The 26,710-nt window shown below is 36.3% G+C and overlaps 1 protein-coding gene across 5 annotated transcripts in view; it reads right to left on the reverse strand.

Moving 5' to 3' along the window:
* Positions 1 to 23,866, reverse strand: part of CBWD1 (COBW domain containing 1) — a 51,180-nt gene extending 27,314 nt beyond the window's left edge. For 2 of the 5 annotated variants that reach the window (XM_040620280.1, XM_008690933.2), the window contains exons 1-6: positions 23,616 to 23,866; positions 19,896 to 19,982; positions 18,035 to 18,131; positions 16,801 to 16,892; positions 2,825 to 2,884; positions 1,370 to 1,407 (exon numbers count right to left, since the gene is read on the reverse strand). In XM_040620280.1, coding sequence (XP_040476214.1) covers positions 1,370 to 1,407; positions 2,825 to 2,884; positions 16,801 to 16,892; positions 18,035 to 18,131; positions 19,896 to 19,982; positions 23,616 to 23,769 — 528 coding nt within the window. In that variant the 5' untranslated portion in view covers positions 23,770 to 23,866. Of the gene's footprint in view, positions 1 to 1,369; positions 1,408 to 2,824; positions 2,885 to 16,072; positions 16,118 to 16,800; positions 16,893 to 18,034; positions 18,132 to 19,895; positions 19,983 to 23,495 lie in introns of those variants that run through there. The other 3 variants (XM_040620282.1, XM_040620281.1, XM_040620283.1) reach the window with 3 other exon arrangements.
* Positions 23,867 to 26,710: the final 2,844 nt, after the last annotated feature.

The following is a 26,710-nucleotide window of genomic DNA, read 5'->3' on the forward strand; positions in this document are numbered from 1 at the left end:
ATTTGGAATCTTTCTTTGATTCTTAAGATGATTAATAAATTTGGACTTAAAATCTACAAAGAAATTATTTTCCAGGGGGTGCCTGGGTGGCTCAGTTGGTTAAGTGTCTGCCTTCGGCTCGGGTCAAGATCCTGGAGTCCTAGGATCGAGCCCCACGTCAGGCTCCCTGCTCAGCGGGGAGCCTGCTTCTCCCTCTCCTGTGCCCCTCTACCTGCTTGTGCTCTGTCTCTGCCTCTCTCTCAAATAAATATATAAATAAATAAAATCTGAAAGAAAGAAAGAAAGAAAGAAAGGAAGAAAGAAAGAAAATTCTTTTCCAAACATCTCAAATTAGACTGCTCTATTCCTGAGGGAGACCAAGGGCCAGTGAAGGGATATTGGTAACCACTTAACAAGCCTGCCATATATTCCTAGAGCATAATTTTATTGAAGGTTTGGAAGGAAAACAGTTTTTTAAAGATTTTATTTTTTTAAGTCATCTCTACACCAAACACGAGGCTTGAACTCACAACCCCGAGATCAAGAGTCTCATACTCCACCAACTGAACCAGCAAGGTGTCCCGGAAGGAAAACTTTTTCAAATTAACAAATTCAGATATATTGTGGAGAATACAAAATGGATGTGAATTTTTAAATAAATTTAAACTTCTAAGAAATGATTACTTAGGGGGCTATTCACATCACAGAATGGGAATGGGAGATGGAGGATAATTTCATTCTCTTTTCCCTTTAGTAGTATTTCACTTGGAAAGTTGAGAAATACTGTTTTATTTTATGCAATATGTTTTTAAAAATCTTACTAAGTGCATTTTATGACTTAAAGTCCATTTAAATGCATTTGAAGAACTTGGCAGTTATGAAAACATTCACAGGAGGATACCTTTTAAAGGAGAGTTTCTCCTCACTACACCTACATATAAATCCTGATTTCTTCAAAATAAGGTAAAGCAATTATTTTTTTAAAGGCAATTATTTCCAGTTTGTGTCTGATAGCAGTTTAACAAGAGAAAAAAGTTCTTACATGCTTTATGAAGCTCAATTTCTTCTATCAAATAGAAAAACTCATCAACATTGGGGTTGAATCCCAGTGAGGAGTTAAACACACCCAAACTTTATCCTGTAATATCATCATTACAAAATATTACACTTCCAACTTCTATCACATCAAGCCAGAGTAACAGAAAATATACACTTAATTTTAAAACACAGCAATTAAAAGACACACAAATTTCACCTATTCTTCATGATAAAAAAAAAACCTTTTTGTTAAAATATTCAAACAAAAAGGTAGAAAAAAATAATATAATCAATCCCTATATACAAAGCTTTTAACAAATAATTAGCAATTCACAGCACTCTTTCAACTTACTTTTAATCCATATTTTGAATCCACAACAGTTACGATACCTACAAAGGAATACATCTTTTAATCACCTTTATGCATGAGAATGAAAATCACAACTAACTTATTTCAGTTCACAAATGTTACTCAATAAAATATTGGTTTTTCTCTTGCCAAAGCTTCAATTTAATTCAGTTCCACAAACAGACACATTTCAAATGTGTACTGAGTGTCTAGCACCATTTTAAGGCATTAGAGGTGTTATAAAATAATTTTTTAAATTACATAAACAAAGAAGTAAAGAAGTAAAGAATGTTAGATTTCTCTGGCCTTTAAAAAGCTTACAATCCAAAATATGATGAGACAAATTCCATAATATAAACTGGAATGTGATAAATTATACAAGACAGGTTATTTCCAGTTTATATATTCACATTATCAAAATCAAGACTTTTCTTAACATTTATATTACTGCTTAACAGATGAGATGCCTTAAGAGATCTTATTCCTAGCAATTTGCACCAAATCTAACTCACACAATTATCTTCCATAACATTTACCTAAGTTTCCAAATGGTCAATTAGTTTAGCAATCTCTGAATTTATACGCCAAATAATTTTTTCAAATGATAACAGCAGAAGGAGTCTGATGCCTAGGGAATTCAACCAGTTACATGCTACATATACCAGAGCCAAATGACTGGGCACAGTCTTAAATTTCACTCTTCAGTCTATGGAAGACCTGGTTTAAAGAAGGGTGGGCGGGTTGGGGCGCCTGGGAGGCTCAGCCATTAAGCATCTGCCTTCAGCTCAGGTCATGATCCCGGGGTCCTGGAGCGAGCCCCGCATCGGGCTCCCTGCTTGGCGGGAAGCCTGCTTCTCCCTCTCACACTCCCCTTGCTTGTCTTCCCTCTCTTGCTATCTCTCTCTGTCAAATGAATAAATAAAATCAAGAAAGAAAGAAAGAAAGAAAGAAAGAAAGAAAGAAAGAAAGAAAGAAAGAAAGAAAGAAAGAAAGGTGGGTGGAGCACAGTTACTTCATTCAGAAAGTTTCCGTATGTCTTAAATGAAGTCTATGAATAAAATTGCCCAAAAAGTGTTAAGGCAAAGAAAGTAGGGGTGGGGGCTTTGCTTAACTCTCATCTTCAAGGGTAAATGAAAGCATAAATATGATCCTCATACTGTATATTTTAAATAAAATTAAAAACTCTCTAACATACTAAGCACATAAGTCAGAGGATATATGAAACTGACATAGCATTTTAAAGGAAAACCAGAGTGGAAGCACTAAATTGAGAGCTGAAATTAAGACCTGACATCTAGTTCTACTACTGTCTGGGGCTTTGGAATCTTACTTCATTATCAAACTAAACAAGTTTAAAAAGAGTAACAATGCGAAGATTAAAATTATAATGTGAATGAAAAAAAAAATCTAAACCATAACATTTTACTTGAAAACAAAAGAATATTTGTTTTAACTTACCATCAAGATAAATATCAACCCCTAATTCAGCATCAACCCAAAACATAGAAGCTACAGCACCTGAAAAATATATAAAATATTCATCAAATAAAAATATTTACTCAAACTGAGAAACACTATTTTACCCAGGCTGTTTTACGGTGTCCTGACAGAATTAGCAGGCGAACACATATACAAAGTATGTATGGCTTTCCAAACTTATGAGAATTACAATGATAGAACCTTTTATTACTTATACTCATTTTTCCCCTCTCCCTTCTCCACCCTACCCCCTCAAAAAGAAAGAAAAACAGATCAGCTCTTATCACATAGAAACCCAACACCAAGCTTCTATCAATCCCATAATAATCTACCAATACGTATTACCAAATAATTTGGGCATTATGGATATGTGCACACGGGACTTATTTTTATGTTTTCTCTCTCCAATTTAGTAATCATACAGTTCACAAATAATGAATTATCTCTCTAAAGGGAAGCAAAACCAACATAGATAATTTGGAAGCCACTTGACCGAAAAATAGAAAAACTTGTAAGTTTTATAGAAGAAAAAGAACAGAAGGTAAAATTATATACTCTACAGCATTACTAAATAAAACCTTATACTATTTATTTAATACTGATAGAAAATTTGGGTCTGAGGAAAAAAAATTTCGAAGAAATTAAAACTTGTTTTTGACAGAAACTGGTTCAGTAGCAAAGTACAAGCCCTGATTAGGATGCCACTACACAAGAAAAAGAAAACCGGCAGTAAAGAAAGTATTTGATTTTTCAAAGCATCTCAGGTCCAGTTAGTGACAGGGCTGTCTAAAAGAATGAGTACTAGGGAAAAACAAGGATAACTGAACTCATTCCCGTGTCTGAAGCTGTCCACCTACCCTGAGGAGATGTGGTCCCCCAAGCATCACTCTGTGTCAACAGTGAAATACCTGTCAGCTGTTTACAGTGATTACTCATGCAAGATATAGCAAGGGCCACAAGATCTAATGGTTTCCTGATACCTATTGATTTTTTTCCCAAAAACTTAATAGTTTTCCAATTTGACTGAAATAGGATTTGTGAGTAACAGGAGCGAATCAATGCCTGTTCTTTTCAAGGAAATTACTTTACCATGACAATTATTTAGCTTAGAACTGGAGAGTGTCAGTCTCCTAAACGGAGAACAACTGAATTGCCAATAAGAATTTTCTTCACTTACTTGGCTATCAACATGATTTTAACTAATGAGGGAGAAAAAAGTAAACCTGTGAGTATCATTACTCCAAACAATAAGTTGTTAAAAAAGTCTCAATTTTTTCACTCAGTAAAATTCCACTTTGTTCATAAACCTTTTTTTTAATTCATGGATTACTACTCAGACAGCTTATAAGTCCTATACAGTTAACATTCGTGTAATATTAAGTTGAATTGCAAGAGTATATTGAGCTTTTTTCCCTAAATCTGATGTGCATCTTTGGCAACACTTACCAGGCTCTTCAAGAAAGAACTATTTAAAATTTAGATGCAGATGTTTAGCAAGAGGAGTAAAGATGAGAGAATAAGTTAATCAGCAGTTCCAAACCCAGGGTGATTTTTCTCCCCAGGGAATATTTGGCAATGTCTGAAGATATTTTTAATTGTCTCAACTAGGGGAATGCTACTGGCATTTAGTGCGTAGAAGCCAGGGATGCTGTTAAACATCCCACAAGGCAAAACCCAACAAAACAAAACAAAACAAAACACAAACAAAAACATTCCACAATCCACAAGACAATCCCCTACAAAAAAGAACTACCCAATCCAAACTACCATTTATGCCAAGGTTAAGAAACCCTGAGCTAGATTATAGAATCTCCCTTATTCGAAACCGATTACAACAAAAATTTAAAATAAAAATTTTAAAAGCTAAATTCTATCAGCAACAATGAAATATACAACGTCTTGCAACAACTTTTGAGGAGTGATAGTCTAAATAAGAAACAGAAAGTCCATGGGGTGCCTGGGTGGCTCAGTTGTTAAGCGTCTGCCTTCAGCTCAGGGCCTGATCCCAGGGTCCTGGAATTGAGCCCCGCATCAGGCTCCTCTACTGGGAGCCTGCTTCTTCCTCTCCCACTCTCCCTGCTTGTGTTCCCTCTCTTGCTGGCTGTCTCTCTGTCAAATAAATAAATAAAATCTTAAAAAAAAAAAAAAAAGAAACAAAATCCAAATACTTATCCAAAATGGCAAGAAGGAGAACTGAGCAAGGAATAAGTAATACAGGGAAAAGTCAACCAAGGGTAAAAGTTTTTAAACATTTCCACATTTTTGGAGAAGGGGGTCACTTTCTAGGGCTCAGAGCAAAATGAACTGAAAGGTCTGAGGCTCGAGGATATACCCACACAAGGTATGAGTAGTTGGAGGAAATTCAGGAGGGGAACACTGAGTACTTTAAGAGAGCAGAGCCTAAAAGTCATATTGCCCATCTGGCTCTCTCAGTCACCCCTTTTCCTTTGCTTCCCCTTCTCTGCTCCCAGCAATACCCAGCATTCAAATTGAGGCCCGGGAGAAAAACACATTTAGGTAAGATGGGTAAGATATTAAAAATAATTCATCAACACCATATGTAAGTAGGCTGATGTTCTCTACATCAGTCACCAACATGCTGAAAAGACAATGCACATATATTACAGCTTAGAAGAAATAAAAAAGAAGATAAATGAAAGGAAAAAGTTGAAGAAATGAGTAAGGCATATAAATGGCAAAGAACCCATTCTGGAAGGAAACATAACCCAAGAAGCCAAAGAAAATTTTCAAAGGTCTATTCATAATAAAGAACTTAAAAACATCACAATCAATTAAAAACAACCTCTAAAAGGCAAGATAAAGCAGCGTAATATGAAACAGTACTTTGTGCTGAAGAAACATATACAGCCAATAAACATATCATTACTTAACGAATTCTTTTAAAACATCAGGGAATAGAATAGACACTGGTGGAAACAGAATTACTGATAAAAAGGAACATGTGAGATGATTAAAGTAAATGCAGAAGCAAAAGACAATTAGAAAATAAAATATATGGAGAACAAGAGAAAATTCAACATAAGGAAAACTGGTGTCATAAAGTAGAGGACCTAATAATTGGACAAAAAAATTTTCATAGTAATAAATAAGGAAAATGCTTCTAACTGAAGACATAAACCTACAGATTAAAGAGTATACTGTAATCCAAGAAAAAATGATTATGGATGACACGCAGATGTATCTTGGTTATATTACTGGACCTTCAAAAATAAAGGAAAAAATTGTCAGGCATTTCGGATGAGAAAGCAAGTCACTTTCAAGGAGGCAGAAAAGAAATCAGACTTTTCTACAGTAACATTCATTGCCCCAATAAAATAAAATAATGACCACACAGTTCTAATGAAAGTGTTCCTAAGAATATCACCTCATGCCAAGTTGTTTTTCAACAATGAAAACACCAGGTAGACAGACTCAAAACATTAAAGGAAACAACAGCATTAAAACTAAAGAAATATACTACTCACAAATCCTTCCGGATGAAATAAAAAAGGAAATCCAGCCAATCAAAAAATACTATGAGATCAATAAGCAATATTTGCTAAGTTCCAAGGGAAGGAAATTGTGATCTGGAAATTTTATACCTAGTCAAATAACCCTTCAAGTATAAAAACAAAAGACAAGCATTCTCAAGCGAGTATGCAAGAACTCAAGGAAGGGGGGGGGCGCCTGGGTGGTTCAGCCAGTTGAGCATCCAGCTCTTGGTTTCAGCTCAGGTTGTGATCTCAGAGTCATGAGACTGAGCCCCATGTTGGGCTCTGCGCTCAGCACGAGTCCTCCCAGGACTTTTCTTTCCCTCTCCCTCTGCCCCGCTCCCGACTCTCTCTCAAATAAATATATCTTAAAAAAAAAAAAAAAAAAAAGTCAAGGAACACAGCATCTATAGCTTGAGAGGATTACCTGACCAGGAAATTCAGTCAATCAAGAGATTCATCAACTCAGGAATGGAGAAGCCACAGTACTGAGGTAATGAGGACTAAAATTGCTTAATATAGAACTAAACAAAGTGTGAGAGAACGTAGATGTTAGGAATCTTAACAGAGCACAGAATAAATCAACCAAAATCAGGAGATGGGAGTAAAAAGAAGTGTTCATTCCCTACTCCTTTATGTCAGGGAGTCAAGAAATACTCTGAACTGACACATATAGTTCAAAAACTAACTCATCCATTTATGTTCTTTATAACCTTTTTTCCCCCTGTAACTCATACTTCCAGTGAAAAAGCATTTTTCTGATATTCAGGATTCCTTCATTTCTTTCAAGTTCTCTTTTATTCAATTACATAGTATTTTTTTTGCGGTTCTGCCCACCTTTTATAGAGCAATTTATTAGATAAATAATTTTAATCATATTATAGTTGATTTGCAGAGTATCTAATGTGTTGGCTCCATTATGTGATTTACATATAGAATATATTTTTAATTGAGGTAAAATAGTATATGACCTTATATTAGTTTCAGGTGTATGGTATAATGATTCAGTATTTATATACATCTAAAATGATCACCACAGTAAATCTTGTTACCATCCAACACCATACAACTGACCCCCCCTAGCCCTCTAACCCCTTTCCCCTCTGTTTACCATCAATGTGTTCCCTGTACCTGAGTTTTGTTTGATCGTTTCTAAGGTTCCACAGATCAATGGAATCTAACTTATTTCCTGCAGCATAATACCCCCAAGGTCCATCCGCATTGTTGCAAAAGGCACGGCCACTGTGTATGTGTATATATATATATGTGTGTGTGTGTATGTGTATGTATATACTACACAGATATATATGGCACATCGTCGTTATTCATTCATCCACCCACAGACACTTAAGTTGTTTCTATATCTTGGCTATTTTTGTAAATAACGCTGCAACGAACATATCTTTTCAAATTAATGTTTTCATTTTCTTCAGGAAAAATACCCACAAGTGAAATACCAGATCACATGATAGCTCTATTTCTAATATTTTGAGGAACCACCATACTATTTTCCACAGTGGCTGCACCAATTTGCATTCCCACCAACAGTATATAAGGGTTCCCTTTTCTCCGCATCCTTGCCAACACTTACTTCTTGTCAATTCGACTCTAACAGGTATGAGGTGCTATCACATTGTGGTTTTGATTTGCATTTCCCTGATAATTAGCGAAGATGAGCATCTTTTCATGTGCCTGTTGGCCACCTGTATATGTTCCACCTGTATAAGTTCTTTGGGAAAATGTCTATTTCAATCAGACTGCTTTTTTAGCTATTGAGTTCTTTAGACATTTTGGATATTAACCCCTTATCAGATACATGATTTGCAAATATTTTCTCCCAGTCAATAGACAGCATTTTCATTTTATTGATGGCTTCCTTTGCTGTACAGATGCCTTTTAGTTTGATATAGTCCCACTTACTGATTTTTGCTTTTGTTGCCTTTGCTTTTGGAGTCAGATCCAAAAATTCAACGCCAAGACCAATGTCAAAGAGCTAACTACCTGTTTTCTTCTAGGAGTTTTGTGGTTTTAGGTTTTACATTCAAGTCTTTCATCCACTATGAGTTAACTGTTGTATATCATGTAAAATAGTAGTCCAGTTTTCCCATCAATATTTATTGAAGAGACCATCTTTTCTTCATTGCATATTCTTGCCTCTTTTGTCAGAGATTAATTGGCCAGAAAAGCATGGGTTTATATCTGAGTTCTCTATTCCGTTTCATTGATCTGTGTCTGTTTTTATGCCAATACCATATTGTTTCATACTACAGCTTCATAGTACAGTTTGAAGTCTGGAACAGTGACATCTCCCGTTTGCTCTTATTTCTCAAGACTGCTTTGGCTATGGGGGCCCAGGGTGTCTCAGGAGGTTAAGCGTCTGCCTTCGGCTCAGGTCATGAACGCAGGGTCCAGGAACTGAGCCCCACATCGGGCTCTCTGCTCAGCGGGGAGCCTGCTTCTCCCTCTTCCTCTGCCTGCTGTCCCCACCCCCCGCTTGTGCTGTCAAATAAGTAAAATCTTTCTTTTTTTTTTTTTTTTTAGGATTTTACTTATTTGACAGAGAGAGAGAGACAGCCAGTGAGAGAGGGAACACAAGCAGGGGGAGTGGGAGAGGAAGAAGCAGGCTCCCAGAAGAGCAGGGAGCCCGATGTGGGGCTCAATCCCAGCACCCTGGGATCACGCCCTGAGCCGAAGGCAGATGCTTAACAACTGAGCCACCCAGGCACCCCCAAATAAATAAAATCTTAAAAAAAAAAAAAAAAGACTGCTTTGGCTATTCGGGGTCTTCTGTGATTCCACATAAACCTTAGGATTAATTATTTGTTCTGGGGCGCCTGGCTGGCTCACTCAGTTGAGCATGTGACTCTTGATCTCAGGGTTGTGCATTCAAGCCCCATGTTGGGTGTAGAGATTACTTTTAAAAAATTATTTGTTCTAGTTTTGTGAAAAATGGCATTAAAATTCTGATAGAGGGGCACCTGAGTGGCTCAGTCAGTTGACTGTCTGCCTTTGCTTGGGTCATAATCCCAGGGTCCTGGGATTGAGCCCCACGTCGGGCTCCCTGCTCAGCGGGGAGTCTGCTTTTCCCTCTGCCTCTGCTGCTCCCCCTGCTTGTGCTCTGTCAAATAAATAAAATCTTTAAAAAAATGTTTTAAAAATAAAAACAAATAAAATTCTGATAGAGTTGGCAATGAATATATATTTTGCTTTGGGTAGTATGGACATTTTAACAGTATTCCAAACTGTTCTTCCAAACATGAGCATGGAATAATTTTCCATTTAGTTCTGACTTAATTTCTTTCATTAATGTCCTACAGTTTCCAATCTACAGGTCTTTCACCTCCTTGGTTAAATTTATTCCTAGGTATTGTATTCTTTTTGATGCAAATTGTTTTGTTAGGCTTTTTGCAAGGATTGTTTCCTTAATCTTTTGACAGTTCATTATTTGTGTATAGAAACACAACAGGAAGTGTACACCGATTTTGTATACAGCAACATGACTGAGTTCATTTATTGTTCTTTTGGTGGAGTCTCTAGGGTTTTCTATATATAGTATCATGTCATCTGGAAATAGTGAGAGTTTTATTTCTTGCTTTCCAATTTGGATGCTTTTATCTCTTTTTCTTGTGTCATTGCTGTGGGTAGGATTTCCTTGAATAAAACAGGAAAGAGTGGGCATCCTTATTTTGTTCCTGATCTTAGAGGAAAAGCTTTCAGCTTTATACCACTGAGTATGAGTTTGTCATGTATGGCCTTTACTATATGTAAGTATTCCCTCTATACCCACTTTAAGAGTTTTTATCATAAATGGACACTGGAATTTATCAAAGGTTTTTTCTACATTTATTGAGGTGATCACATGACTGTTACCTAAATTTTGTTATGCGGTATATCACACTGATTTGCAGATGTTAAACCATCCCTGCATTCTTGGGCTAAATTCCACTGATAATGGTGTATGATCCTTTTACTGTATTGTTGAATTAAGTTTGCTAATATTTTGTTGAGGGTTTTTACATCTATGTTCATCAGGGATACAAGCCTGTAATTTTCTCTTTTTTGTGGTGTCCTTCTCTGGTTTTGTTATCAGGGTAATGCTGGCCTTATAAAATGAGTTTGGAAGCTTTCCCTCCTCTTCAATATTTTGGAAGAGTTTGAGAAGAATAGATATTACATCTTTTTTATATGTTTGGTAGAATTCCCCAATGAAGACATCTGGTCCTGGACTTGTTCGCTGGGAGGTTTTTGTTTACAGATTCAATCTCCTTACTAGTAATGCATCTATCCAGATTTTCTATTTCTTCATGGAAGACTGGAAGTCTTGAGAGATTGTCTGTTACTGGGAATTAACCCATTTCATTATCATAGTAGTCTCTTTTGATCCTTGATTTCTGTGGTATGTTAATTTTTCTTTTATTTCTGATTTTATCTTTTTCAAATAACCAGCTCTTTCATTGACCTTTTCTATTGTTTTTTTAGTCTCTGTGTCATTAATTTCTGCTCTGAATCTTTATTACTTCTTTCCTTCTACTAACTATGGGATTCATCTGTTCTTCTTCTAGTTCCTTTAGGTAGAGCTGTCTTTTTATGAACCTTGCTCTTAGAACTGCTTTTGCTGCATCCTACAGATTTTGGATTGTTTTATTTCCATTTTCATTTGTGTCAAGGTATTTTTTATTTCCCCTCTGATTTCTTCATTGACCCATTGATTATAATAGTTGCATGTTATTTAATTTCCACATATTTATGATTTTCCAGTTTTTTGTAATTGACTTTGTTTCATACCACTATCATTAAAGAAGATATCTGACATGATTTCAATCTTCTTAAATGTATTGTGACTTGCTTTGTAGTCTAACATGTGACCTATCCTAAGAACATTCCATATGCAGAAAAGAAATGTGTATTCTGCTGCTTTTGGATGATATACTTTGTATACGATTAACCCTTGAACAATGTAGGAGTTGGGGCACTGACCTTCCAAAATCCACATATAAGAGAGAGAGAGCACAAGCAGGGGGAGAGGGAGAAGCAGGCTCCCCACTGCACAGAGAGCATGATGAGGGGCTTGATCCCAGGACCTTGGGATCATGACCTGAGCCAAAGGCAGATGCTTGACCAACTGAGCCACCCAGGAGCCCCCACATGTAACTTCTGATTCCCTAAAAACTGAACTACTAATAGCCTACTCCTGACCAGAAGCCATACTGATAATATAAACAGTCGATCAACACATATTTTGAAGGTTGTATTACACATCGTATTCCTACAATAAACTAGAAAAGAGAAAATGTTATTCAGAAAATCATAAGGAACAGAAAATACATTTATAGTATTATACTGTAAAATATCTGCACATAAGTGAACTCACACAGGTCAAACCCCATGTTGTTTAAGGGTTAACCACATACCTATTAAGTCCACCTGGTCTCATATGTTGTTTAAGGCTGATATTTTCTTATTGGTTTTCTGTCTGGATAACCTATCCATCGATGTAAATAGAGTACTAAAGTCTTCTACTATTACTGTATTGCTATCCATTTCTCCCGTTAATTCTCTTAATATCTGCTTTATGTATTTAGGAATTCCTTTGCTGAGTGAGTAAAAATTTTCAAATGTTATATCCTCTTGTTGGATTGACCCTTTGTCATTATACAATGTACTTTATCTTTTATTACAGACTTTGTTTTAAAGTGTATTTCGTTTGATGTAAGTATAGCCACATCAGCTTTCTTTCATTTACATTTGCATGGAATATCTTTTTCCATCCCTTCACTTTCAGTGTTATGTGTCATTAGATCTGAAATGAATCTCTTATAGGCAATATATAGATGAGTCTTTTTTTTAATTCTATTCCCATCTTTTGATGGGAGATTGTGTCCATTTACATTTAAAGTAATTATTGATAGGTATGTACTTCTTGGCATTTTGTTAATTATTTTCTTGCTGTTTTTGCAGTTCCTCTCTGTTCTTTCTTTCTCTTGCTCACTTCCCTTGCAGCCTATACATATATATATGCAGCTTTTATATATACACACACACACACATATATTTATATACTTATGTTTGTATACTCATATGCTTATGTTTATATTTATACTGATATATATTTACATATATATACTTATATATAAATAAAAGCCTATTTCAAATTGATAGCAACTTAAATTTGAATGTATTATAAAAACTCTCCATTTCTGCTCTCCCCTCCACATTGTTTTTCATGTTATATTTAACATCTTCTTACTTTGTGTATCTCTTAATTATTGTAGTTATTCTAAAGTTTGCTACGTTTGTCTTTTAACCTTCACAGTAGGTTTATAAGTGGTTAACTCACTACCTTTACTATATATTTGCCCTTACGAGTGAGATTTTTACTTTCCCATGTTTTCTTGTTATTAGTATCTTTACTTTTCAGCTTCAAGAAGTCCCTTTAACATTTCTTATGAGGCCAGTTAGTGGTGAACTCCTTTAACTTTTGCTTGTCTAGAAAACTTTCCTCCAATTCTGAATGATAACCATAGCAGGTAGAATATTCTTGGTTGGAAGTTTTTTCCTTTCAGTACTTCAAATCTATCATGCCACTCCCTCCTGGCCTGCAAAGCTTCATCTGAAATATCAGCTGATAGTGATTTGGCGATTCCCTTGTACTTAACAAGTTGTTTTTCTCTTGCTGCTTTTAAGATCCTCTCTTTAATTTTTGACATTGCAATCAATGTCTCTTGATGCGGATGTCTTTGAGTTCATCTTATTTGGAACTCTCTGTGCTTCTGGGACCTGGATGTCTGTTTCCTTCCCTGGGCTAGGGAAGTTTTCTGCCTCTTTCATTCTCTTTTCCTTCTGGGATCCCTATAATATGAATGTTATTCCACCTGACATTGTCCCATAGGTTCCTTAAGATATCTTCATTAATTTTGTTGTTGTTGTTGTTGTTGTTGCTTTCTTTGGTTGAGTTCCGCTGCCCTGTCTTCCAGGTCACTGATCTGTTCTTCTGCTTCATTTATTCTGATGCTGAACCCTTCTAGTGTATTTTTTGGCTCAGTTACTGTATTCTTCAATTCTGTGACTTGCATTTGGTACTTCCTTATATTTTCTATCTGTTTGTGGAAGTCTGTGTTCAACCATCCTTCTGACTCTGGTAAACATCGTTATAACCATTACCTTGAACTCTTTATCAGGTAGATTTGTTATCTCCACTTCATTAAGATCTTTTTTCTGAGGTTTTGTCCCCTTCTTTTGTTTGGAAAATACTGTCTCTTCATTTTGCTTGACTCTCTATTTATTAAACAAAACAGTTACCTCTCCCAGTCTTGAAGGAGTGGCCTTGTATAGGAGATAAACTTTATTATTTAACCTTGCCCTAGCTCTTGGTTGTCTCTCTGAAACTTTGTGATTATCTAATTAGCCTGAATTATTCTTGATAGATCCCACAGTTGTTGAGAGTGTGTTAAGACCTGCCAGTGTTCCAAAGGGAGTGATCTCAGCACCTAGTTTCAGACTGACTGGAAGACAGATCCACAGGAAGGAGCTTTTGTAGTATACAAATATATAGCCCTGTGGCACCACAACTATAAACCCTGCTGACTGCCAGCCCAAGAGATCTGGAGATGTCTCCTGAACTCAGGCTGCAAAAATCAGGGCTTCAGAGAAGTGCATAAACTTTTCGGAGATACCAGCAAGCTGGGTTGAGGCCAAAGGAGAGATCAAAGATGGTGTCCCCCTGCCTACATTTGAGAGCACCTTCCAGGACAAGTGGATGGGCCTTTTTCATAGGCAGACAAATAGTGTTTCAGCCTGCTGTCTATGCAGTGCCTTGGGTATGGTAGCCCTCCCCAAACTACCTTCCTTTTATAGTCCCATAGGGTGCAGAAATTCAAGCCCCTCTGGCCACCAGGGACAGGTGATCAACAGACATTCCCTCTGTGGACTGCACTCAAGACAGGCTTTAGCAAGGCTTCAAGAGTACTGAGGGTGGAACATATCCATGGCTTCAGGGATGCAGAAGGAGAACTATTATGGGCAGGATACACCCGAGGCTTTAGTGAGGCAGGGAGATGGCTGGGGATAGGGCACGCCCATGGCTTTAGGGAGGCTGTCTGTGTCCACGGTGCCTAACTGCACTTGCAAAGTGGAAGGAGAGTGCAAAAATGGTGCTCACAAGCACCGCTGGACCCAAAGTCCCTACTGGTCCCAGCTACTTCAGCAAACACTTTAGAATTAGCAAATGAATCTGCTTCACATATAATTCAGTCACTTCTCAAACTGCTGCCTTTGCACTGGGTCCCAAGATGACTGTGCTAGTGTGTGAGCCCCTCAAAAGCAGTATCTCAGATTCCCACAGCCCCCCAGGTTCACTGTACACAAGCTCCTTTGGTTTCCAAATCCATTTGAGGGGGCCTTGACTCTCCAGTGCAGGTTCCAAGAGTTGGCATACCCAAAGTGGGGTATAAACCCATCCCTCCTCAGGTAAAGACTCCAGACCCGTGAAACCCCTCCCTTCTTTGAGTTGCTGCACCAGGCGTAAAGTTTTTGGCAGGATCACATCTCTAACTCTCTTATCCATTTCAATGTGGCCCTTACATTCCTTGTTGTAGAAGGAGCTGTTCAGCTAGTTTTCAGTTCTTTCTGAGCAGGAATTATTCCATAAGTAGCTGTAGATCTGGTGTGTCTATGGAAAGAGATAGTTCAGGGTGTTCCTAAACTGCCATCTTGAACTGCCGCCAAGTTCTCTTCTTTTAGATTCAAGTAAAACTAAATTAATAATTACTAAGAATAGCACAAAGAATACAATCACATTTTTGTAAAATTATTTGTCTGTTTATACAGCTTTCAGAAGCACACAGAGCACTGCTTACCAAATTTATGAATGTCTAAGAATCCCCTGGAGGGATTATTAAAACAGATTGCTAGGCTCACACCCTTACAGATTCTGAGGGATGGAGCCCAAGAATCTGCATTTTTCCCAAGTTTCAGAGACTGAAGCTGTCATTCAGCAAGTAGCAATAGTACAGAAAAACCCCTGCAATAAAATTTACCTACTTGTATTTCATGGTAATGAGATACAGTGTGATTTATTTTAACTTTCTTCTTGCATTTTCTTAGATATTGGGTAAATTTTTTTTTATAACAAATGTTCCATTTTTACCCAAACAATAAAATCATTATTCTAAAGAAAGTCAGAAGCAAGAAACATTAACCTGTTCACACCTACAATTTGTACAAAAGCTTTCTCTGAGATCTTTAACTTTTCCTCTCCCTCTGAAAAGCTGAACCATGTTTTATTAAACTCACCCACGTTGAAGAAAAGTTACAAGAGTTTTTCTCTAAGAAGTGGCTACTACCATGAAAGAAATTGATATTTGCTATTTCAAAAAGAAGGCATACATTTTCCCATCTTACCAGATTAAATATTTAACATCAATGTAAGAGTCCAAGTCCTATCATCAGTCAAATATACTAGAAATGTATGAAAATGTACATAGTATGGTCTACTACAGGAACAAAACAGCCCAACTCAACACTAATTTGAAAACAGGAGGACAATGTTATTATGCAATATTTATAAGTACAATAACCACTGATTACATCTGGACCTTCAGTATACTTCAATATCTGTTTTAAACAGTTACGACTCCTAATAAATTATTCCTAAACAGTACTTCTATATAGTCCTTTATGTAGTTTTATGGCCCAATGTCATTAACTCAAATTAAAAAAAAGGTACGGTCAGACTTACACAATGAACACTAAATGTTCTGCAAACTAGGAATAAAGGTGTTACCTAAAAGATATTTGGGTAAGAAGGAAACAGAAATCGATTGTTAAAACAGTTCAACTTGGTGTAGCTTTCAATAGAGAAGTTTACATGTAATTCTATTCAGAGATAAAAATTTCATGAATAATCATTAATTTCACACCAGGAAAAAAGGCCTGGTAGCCTTAATTTAACTGTGTAGCTAACAACAGTGTTTACAAATAAAATTAATTCAACTTCAGTAGTAAAAAAACAAAATGCTAATAATTAACTGAAAAAGAGTCAGTAATGCTGAGATTAGAGTCCAAAACCCTTAAGTATCTTTAAATGACCCTCTAAGAAAGCTGGATTAGAAAGCAATCAGAAATAAGATCTCTGTAGAGTATAATCAATCAAATATAGAAATAGAACTTAGAAGTAGAATGTCTTTATTTTTCCTAAATTTCCATACTTTTAACAACTTGTGTTCCTACCAATAATCTTAAATCAATCAATTGAATTTCAATCCTATTATCAAGTTAAAAGTACCAAGTACTCTGATTATGATTTATCTGCAAAAGAAACAGTACAATCCAGTATTTTTCCTGTTTTTAAACAACAAAAAATGTTTAGTCTGGAGTACAGGTTTAATGCTTACTTTACATATTTCTCTAACACATTTAAAAATGTTTAAGAACTATAGTCTGGTTATTAATAATGTCATTTCTTACCAGGATCTGCTAACCCAGTGGTCTCTAAAAGTATGTAATCAAATTTCCCCTTCTTCTGCATCAAATTCTCAATAGCTCTAAGGCCATTGTCCCTGGAGAATACCAAAATATAAAATACAACTGATTACCTGAATATTTTAAACTGATCATTATAAACGTTTTAAAATACATTTAGCAACCTGAGACAAAAATATCCTTAGGCATGTGAAAACTTTAACTCATTCCCAAACTTCTAACACAACATCCATCAATATTTACCAACGGTGGGGAAAAACAGGCATATGTACTGATAAGTAATATAAATCAGATACATGAGGAGTTAATACTTTAGTTTTATTAAAATTAAAAGCAGAGGAAACTTTAATAACCCTAACTGAAGTCAAAATCTGCTATTTTTATAGTAGTATGAAAGAAAAAATTCAACATCCAAAACAATGATAAAATTTATGAATTACAGTGATTTACTATAACATCTAAAGGGACATGATCATTACTTTTCAATTCTGTTCTGCATAAGAGTACCAGACTTTAATTTCCCTTTTTTCTTAGAACGTCAACAGTGCAAGAAAATACTTACTGGATTTCATTTTGGTTGTTCAAGAAAATCTGTCACGACTTTAGCTTTGTTAATATATTTGACTCAAAGTCAAATCTAAGTTGTAAACGATGTAGAAAAGATTTAATTCACTAAAATATACAAAGTCAACAGTACAGGTATTAATTTTCCTAATTTACTCAACAAATATTTGAGTGAATAGGTATGTCAGGTCCTTTTCTAAGATCTATGGTATATTAGTGGAAAAAAGAGACACTGTCCTTGGAAGCCAACTATCACTAGTGGAACACAACACGAGCTTTTTCACCTTTTTGATGGTCATTTTTGTTTTTAGAAGGTGAATCTCTGGAAATAAGACCAATGACTCATTCAATGTAAAATAATAATTTTTACACATGAAATGTGACTTTCATGTACCACAGAAATTACTAATTAAACCCTGACATCAAAGACAATAAAAAGAAACTCAATAAAAGAACCAAAGCATTAGAGCAGAAAGAAAAATAAATACGACAGCAAGACTCTGAGAAAATACATCCTAATAAGTTATTTTCTGTGTGAAAATACAATGAAGCAGACTGTAAATTCAGTTACATTACACGAGAAAATCAAAGCTGGAAATATAATCAATAAACATTTATAACAAACCAACAAGCACACAATAAACACATTCCTCACTTTACTGAACAGCAGAGGCAACCGTTCCTAAGTTCCAGCCATTCTTCATAGAGCTCTCCATTTTGGCTGACAGCTAAGGACTTCTCCACTGCACTTCCTGGAATAATTAACAAGAAGCAGTCTTTAGATTATGTTCACTAGCCAACCAAAAACAAAGATGAGGATATCAATACCGATTTCAAATCATTTTATACAAATACCTTTTATAACTTTTATTCTTTCATTCTGTTTGTGCAGCCTCAATGTTTTAAACTATACTACTCTAGATTATTTCAGCTTTTATTTTTTAAAGAGGATTTAAGTCCCTAAAAAGGCAAATCCAAAATTAATGACTCATACCTACTTCTTTGGTCTTCTCACTTGCCCACTCCTATATCCTAATAGAGTGCCTATTTCAAAAGCACTTCTTGCCAACTAGTATGCTTAATATATTGGTTTTTAATGTGGCTTTAAACCTCTTAAAAGACTGCCTTCTCTATTTTTTTCTTTTCATTCTTCTTCTAAATTGTTTTGTTTCAACCAGACAGACTACTCAATATTCCTGGTATGAGTAAAAACCCCAGTTCATTGTGAGGAAGTTTGTTGGCTAGGGTATCAATGTGCTCATTTAAAAATTAAATTTTTAAACAAAAGTGTCCTAGCAATGCTTAAGAAAGAATAATATATATGTGAAATTCTGAGATTGTTATCATACAAGAATGATTTTAAATATCTTACTTTTCCTCCAATAAATATACCAAAGCCAAGGAAGAGTTCTAAATATCCAGGAAAGCAAATGGCCACAAAAGAAAATTGAATAATTTTTCATATATGTATTTTTTGATTATATTTCAGTTAGGCAAAGATAAAGAGCTCGGAATGCAACTGCTACAGAATTCAGGGTATAGAGCATATGAATAAAATGCAAAGGAAATATTGCAAATAAATCTCTTATATAAATTATATAAATGATCCAGAAGGTATGAAGAAAAATAGTAATAAAAAATAATAAATGTGATCAGTGTCCAACAGATCAGTTAATAAGAAGCTGGAGTACAAGACAATGATTTTAAAAATCTTAGTATTTTTATTTTAATAGGACTTTTCACTTTAGTTTATTAAAATGAGAAATCAAGTTTAACAGGTTCTCCCTTCTCGTACATAAAATCTAGCTCCTTTATTCATTTACAACTGAGAAAACAGTATGCTTTAAGGAATAGCTCAACATAAAACATATTTTTTGGCTAAAAGTGGGCTACAGTTAAAATTCACACTTAAGAAAAACTTCTAAAAGTAATCAAAGAATTGTGTCTAACACTACTGTATAGATTTTCTTTAAGCACAGTTCAATATTAAAAACAAAAAAAAATGGAATTTTAAATGCATGTATTTCCACAGACAACTGCAAATGCTTGAGATGGAAACAATGTTTAACTTCTTTAAATCTTCAGTTTTAAATGCTTTGCAAACAATAAACATCCAACACGGTAAACTTGTAAAAACTGAAGCATTTTAAAGAATTTTTCAAAAGTTACAAGTGAACAATATAGTCAGTACAAAAGTACATAGAAAGTGCCTGAAAGAACTTTCTCTCGTATGTTTATAGATTTTTACTTCTGGATTTATTTCATGTAAAAACTTAATTCTATTGCTGTGAATTCCAAAGTTACATAAAATTTTATAAAACCTATTTAATTTCAGTATCTCAAATCTGTACAAAATAAAGCTTGAAAAGGAATTAATTTTCCCAAGACTATCCGCATCAACGTGTTCACATTATAATACATTGTATTTTCATTTTTAAATATGGACTATCAGGTCGCCAGGGGAATAAGCTATCCTGTAAATTCCTACAGCATGGCATTCACTGAACTTTACTTACCTTCCCCAAATTCGTTTAAAATAACTGCTACTCTTTTACTATGTTGTTCTGTCAAAATATAGTTCAGAAGTGTTGTCTTCCCAGCACCTATAAAACATATTTGTTTTAAATAACAACATCCAAGGCTAATTTTAAAGGCACACACACAAAAACAGAATCCCAATGTTTTTAAAAATTTGTGTGCTATTTTAAAAATATTATTTAACTATGGTATAGAAGATTCTAGAGGAAAAGATTAAAGTATCCTCTACAAACTATTAAAAAACTTTTATGTGGACTTAAACTCTAATAAACATTTACAAATACGCCTACAACTTGGATCACAGCTTTCTTCAACCTCATATAGCAAAAATACGCCTTCTCTACAATTTATAATATAATTAATGTAAAGACATCTAAATTTTCTATTAAGAAATTATTGAAATAATGAGTTCCAGGGAATAAAGTACTCACATACTTTATTTATTTAAATGTAAAGTAAATTAAATTTACTTTATTTAAATTACTTGTGTACTTTATTTAAAATATTTAGACACTTTCACATGATGACAATGTTTCTTAGCCAAGAATACATGGTTTACTTCCCTAAAACTTACACATAAAGCCCTATCTTTTATTTCAACATCCATCATTAACCAGACACAAATTCAAGTACTTCAGTACTTAAAGTAACCTATAAGAAAATACGTGTATATATACAGTTGACCCTCGAACAACTAACTGTGTGGGTTGTAGGTCCAATTTTATGTGGATTTTTTTCTGTAAATATAGTACAGTACTGTATTTTCTCCCCCTTATGATTTTCTTCATAACATTTTCTTTTCTCTAGCATACTTTATTGTAAGAACACAGTATGTAATACATATAACATACAAAATATGTGTTAATCGACTATTTATATCACCAGTAAAACTTCTGATCAACAGTAGACTATTAGTTGAGTTTTGGGGGAGTCCAAAGTTACTGTGCAGGAAGTTGGCACCCCTAACCCCCACACTGCTCAAGGGTCAACTGTATCTGTCTACCTATCTATAAAACACACACAAAAAGGGAGAACAGATGTAGAAAATGTTAACAATATACAGAATATTCAGTACTAGGAAGATAAATTCATAAAGCTACACTAACTTTATCCAGTAGGTGGCAGGTTAAACCTAGTATGTTCAGCTCAAGTAGAAGAAAAACATTTATCTTGTGAACAACTATACACATCAAAGTTCAAAGACGAAAAACAAACTGCACAGTAGTGTAGTTCAATTGTACGAGTATATCATTTATTTACTTTTCTGTTGGTGGGTATTTGGGTTATCTCCAGTGTTTTATTTTCCCAAACAGTCTGCTAAGAACTTTTATGTGTAAGCTTGTATGCAACTTCTGAAGTACATTTACAAGATTTTTAGCCTGTAACTAGGAGGGATTTAATGACCATTAGGGTATTAATATCTTCCACATTTTAAAGTCATACTCCTTTAAAGGCTGTTGAAAGGATGAAAGGCTGGTGTTTAAAAAGCTCAACATCACAAAAGTATGAAGTATAGAATGAAAGGGACAGAGCTTAAGGAGGCAGGGCGATGAGGAAACTCTTAGAACCAGTCCAAGTGTGAGACAGACCCTGAACATGAGGGCACTAGGCAGTGGCAGTGAAAATGGAAAGGCAAAGGTGGATGTAAAAGACCTTCTAATAAAATTACTAGGACTTAATAATTAACCATATTATGAAGCAGAAGACTTTAAGGCACGGTTCATTCAAAAGTCTACTATGGGCCAGATTTCAGGCTGGGCCTTGGTGAAAAGTGCACAAAACAGAGACAAACTGTCTCTACTTTCACAATGCTTACAAAGCCTAAGAGAGTGGGAGATAAAAGGTAATTCAGACCAATAACGAGGCAATGACGTCACAGGACTATAGAGTGGACAGATATATAAGCACCTAAAAGGGAGGTCTAAGCAGAGGAATAACAAAAAAGTATTCCAGGGGCTAAAATACTTGGTACCCTTCATAAGTAAAAGTAGTTCAATGCGGCTGGACCACAGTTTTGAAGGCTAGAAAGACTGTCAAGAGCCAGATCACATAGGACCTTTTGATTCAAGTTTAGGAATTTGAACTACAAACCAAATGGAAATCACTGAAGGGTGTAACACAGTTGACATTTACAAGGATCATTAAGGCTAAAATACAGAGAATATATATATTAAAGGGAAGAATGACACAAGACTAGTTAGAAAACTTTTAGAATATTCCAAGTGGTTGGAATCACAGGAGCAGGAGGATTGGAGGGTAAGGTAACATACGAAGTTTTGGATCTGCTGAGTTTGAGGTGTGGGACATCAAAATAGAAACAGAGTGTGAAGTTGAAAGGATGGACAGAGGTGGGAGAAAATTTAAAAGAGAAAAGCCAGAGAAGTAGGTGGAAATTTCAGAAGAAAAACGTGATGGAAGCTGACAGAACAATGTTTCAAAAAAGAGAAAAAGGTCAAGAATAAGCAGTGAAACTAGATCCCCTATATTCAGCAACAAGGTTGTTGGCACAAGTTCTCATTCCTAAGCTTCAGAGCATTACCTCCAATGCTCTACTGGCCTAGGAATAAGAAAAATGGGAAAGGCCAAAGAAGACCGAACTACACTGTCTCAGACAAGGAATTTCCTTAACTTCTTAGAGCAGCCTCTGAATAACAGTGGGGACACACCAAAAATAAATTCCTTTACAAAATTAGTCCAGAAGAAAAAGGAGAATAAACTCAGTCTACAAAGTGAAAAAAGTTAACACCAGAGATTTCTTATTTTTATGTAAAAGGCCCTCAGGTGCACCAAGTTTGTACTTGTCTCTGGCATCATCTAGAAATGGTATTATTGACCCCAAATCGTTTCACTTTATTTGTATTTCTTAACTTTCCCCCACACTTTTAATATGGTCCTGTATTTATTCTAGCCCTTCTAGCAAAATGTAAGGCCTTAAAAAAATACTTCTCAGATTCTTTCAAGAAAGTACCTCTAGTGTAAGCCCGCAAAGTGTCCTTCAGGAAAACTGCACGGTTACACACCCATGAATTTAAGTGTCCATGTGCATTCCTGAACGTCCTCGACTTGAGAAAAAGTCTGGGAGGGTAGAGATTTTATTCTTACTTTCTCCTACAGTGCTTCGCAAACAGACCTCAAACAAAAAAATGTTTATAGAAGTCCCCTCCTCGAATAGCTGGAAGAGGCTGGCCCGTGGAGAAGGGGGTAATCTACTAAAGAATGCCCCTTGTGGGTCTGGCATTTTATAGACAGGACACCCTTTAAAGGTAACGAACATAAAGATAGGTGTTTCCTGACCCATTTAGCAGTTAAGAAAACAAACTCAACCAGGTGACCGATATTACTTCCACTTTCCAGTAAGGTTGACGAGCTTCAGAAAGGTAAGACAACTTGTTAGAGGCCAAAGGGCTAATTAGGGGGGCGGGTCCAAGCCTCTATATGCAAACCCGAAAGTAGTTTCAAAATGCGAGGTTAACTTTCAATCTCCCTCGATAAATGTGAATCTAACGCAAAGGGTCTGGGCATCCTTTAGCCCCGAGATGAAAAACACCCAAACGGGGAGCGAGTGACCCAGCCCCTACCTCAGAGACATGTGCTGTCGCCCAGAAGGCCCAGATGCCTAAGGTGAAGAGGCACCGGCAGCCCCCAAAATCCCAGGATACCAGCGTTCACGGCATTTTCTGACCGGGATGGTTAGTTACCTAAATACCCGGTGATAATTGTGACTGGGATCTTAGCGCCGGGACCAGACTTTTCCTCCTCCTCTCTTAGCTTCGTCTCAATAGGTACCAATTCAGGACAGTCCTCCTCCGCCTGCTCCTCTTCCTCACCCGCAGTACCCAAAGCCGGTATCATCCCGGCCAAGTGCACAAGACGTCTCTCTCCCTCGGCACAGGAGACCGGACCAAAACGCCGAAACGCAGCTGCGCACGCCGAAAGCGCCACGCCGGGCGCGTTCTTGACGTCATCACGCCGCGACGTGTGGCGCCTCCAAGTCCCGCCCAGATTACCTGAGCGCCGGCTGAGGCCCGCCTCGCCTCTTAGCCACGCCCCCAGAGGAGCTGGGCACGCCCCCGAGGCGTGTTCTCTGAACATGCGCGAAGCTGGGCGGAGCTGTTAGGGCTCCAGCCGCGGTGCTGTCACTCTGTGCACCGACTGAGATCTGGGTGGTGGGAGGCTGGAGTGGGTAGCTTGACCCATAGTCCCCGTAGAGAACAGACTTTATCAATTTGACATTTTTTAGTGTCATTAAAAAACTTTTTTTAATTCATAGGGGAAAGAATGGGAAGCTGTAACACTACTATATTAATTGTAATTTTTCTACCTGAAGAAATAACCAGTGAAACTTTTCTTCTTTTTTATAACTACATATTTTACATGTATATCCAAATTTTTACAATGTACACGCATTACGTTTATTTATTTTTCTTTCTCATTTCTTATTTGGACTCGTAACCTGTATTCATTTATCATATTCTTTGGTTCATGACACTCTCATCATCAATCCATGGGTAGCTCTCCTTTATATTTATATGTTTATAATGAACTCTTCTGACCTCATCCCTAGCCCAAGAACATTACAGTAAGTTATACCTATCTACGTGGAGCCAGTACCCTGTTCCAACCCTCTGGCTCTGTCTCTCCCCTAAGATAGTAACAATTATCCTGAATTGAGTTCACATGACTGATCATTCCCTCCTTTCTTTTTAGTGTTATCAAACATGTATGTGCATAGACAATATGTTGTTGAATTTTGCTTGTCTTTGAGCTTCATAAAAAGAGTATCATACAGTATGTCATCTCCCGGGGTTATCTATATTTTCAACTCCTCCGTTGTGTTATATTCAGTTATGTGACTATACAGCAACTTCTTCATTCATTTCCTGTCAATTATTTCCAGGTTTTGCTCTATGGACAGCATTCAGCGACACTTCAGCACTGTATTATTGCCTGAACAGAAGCTGTTACAGCCCTGACCACTTTCCCTTGCACATTTCTCAGACACGTTCTTGCAGATTCCCTTACGTGGCTCTGACAGAATATTTTACTAACATCTCTTATCCCACCAAGAGCAACCTGTGCCCAGAAGGCCAGCTAAGGCAGGGTGGCTGACAAAGATTGCTGTAACAGTATATAGCCTTGGTCAGAGCAAAAAGTTTTCTACACTACCGTGGTCAAAAGTTAAAGGCACTCCAAGTGTTCATCACCCAATGAATGAATAAATAAAATGTGATACATCCATACAATGAAAAATGCTCTCACAACAAACAGGAATGAAGTACCTGTATAAGATGGTTGAACCTCAAAAGCATTATGCTGAGTGAAAGAAGGTGTTCACTTCACATGTTGGAACACCACATATCGTATGATTCCATTTATGTGAAATGTGCAGAGTAGGCAAAGCTATGGAAACAGAAAGTAGATTAGCTGTTACCAGGGACTGGGCGCTGAGAGGCGTGACTGCTCATGGGTGTATTTTGGGGGTGATGAAAATGTTCTAAAATTGATTGTGGTGATGGTAGCACAACTATGTGAAAACACACACAAAAAAAACCCTGAATTGTATACTTTTTTTTTAAAATTTATTTATTTGAGAGAGAGAAAGAGAGCGTGGGGGAGGAGGGGCGGAGGGAGAGAATCTTCAAGCAGACTCCTTGCTGAGGGCAGAGCCCCACTCGGGGCTCGATCTCATGACCCATGAGATCATGACCTGAGCTGAAACCAAGAGTCAGACGCCATGAATTTTACTCCAACAGAGCTGCTATTTTTAAAAGTGTTAAAGGTTACTGTGTGCATTAAAATGTGGGGGGTGCCAGTGTGAATTTGCAGAGAAGCACTCCCCGCAAGGTCTGCCTCCAGGCGTCTCAAGTCCTGGCCTTCTGAGCAGTTAAGTCTGAACCTAATTGGTGGTGATTTCTCAGCTGAGCCACACACAGGCATGACTATAAAGATTGCAGCTTAATGAATTTCTTCCTTTCCCATCTGTTTCTGTAAGACTCTTCAGCAATATATCTATCCATGAATTCTGTAGAGTTCTATTTTTTTTCTTTTATTAACTTTTTTTCAAAATTCAGCATGCATGTGTCTGAAGAGGGGAGGGTTTTGATATATTCAGATATATGGCTTGCAATCTCAGCTCTCCGTACATGTGTGTGACTGTTTTCGCTTGTATCTTAACATAGGACTTTCCACTTTTATCCATTCTATTTTGAGGGAGGTTTTGTTGTTATTGAATCCCAAATACCGTTTAAAATAAGAAAAAAAAAATCCTAATTATAGTATTGTAGAATCTATTGCATTTTCTAAGGTAACTTTAAAATTTCCTTAGTTTTGCCATTTTGTTTAGTTTCAGTAGCTTTGTGGCAAAACAAAAACGACAACAACAATAGTAATGTGTGGATGCCTTACCATCTGATAGGCATTGTGTTAAGCATATCAAAGGCATTACTTCCTTTAACTTGGCAAGATAAATATTATTTCTGTGCCCATTTTATAGAAACGGAAACTAAGGCTTGAAGTTAAATATCTTGCTCAAGGTCATACAATGAGTAAGTGGCAGCCCTGGGGCTCATCCCAGATTTACCGGATACTCGATCCCATGTTCACCTAAACCAGGGATCTTCAAACTTTTTCTGTAAAGAACCAGGTAGTAAATATTTTATGTTTCACAAGTCAACAGCCAAATTCAAGGATATTATGTAGGTACTTAATCATAAGAGAGAAAAAATTTCTGCAAATTTTGAAATTTGAATTTGATACAATTTTCATATGTCATGAAATACTATTCTTTTCATTC

This window comes from Ursus maritimus, unplaced genomic scaffold (genome assembly GCF_017311325.1).
Source record: "Ursus maritimus isolate PB19 unplaced genomic scaffold, ASM1731132v1 scaffold_34, whole genome shotgun sequence".
Lineage (NCBI taxonomy): Eukaryota > Metazoa > Chordata > Mammalia > Carnivora > Ursidae > Ursus > Ursus maritimus.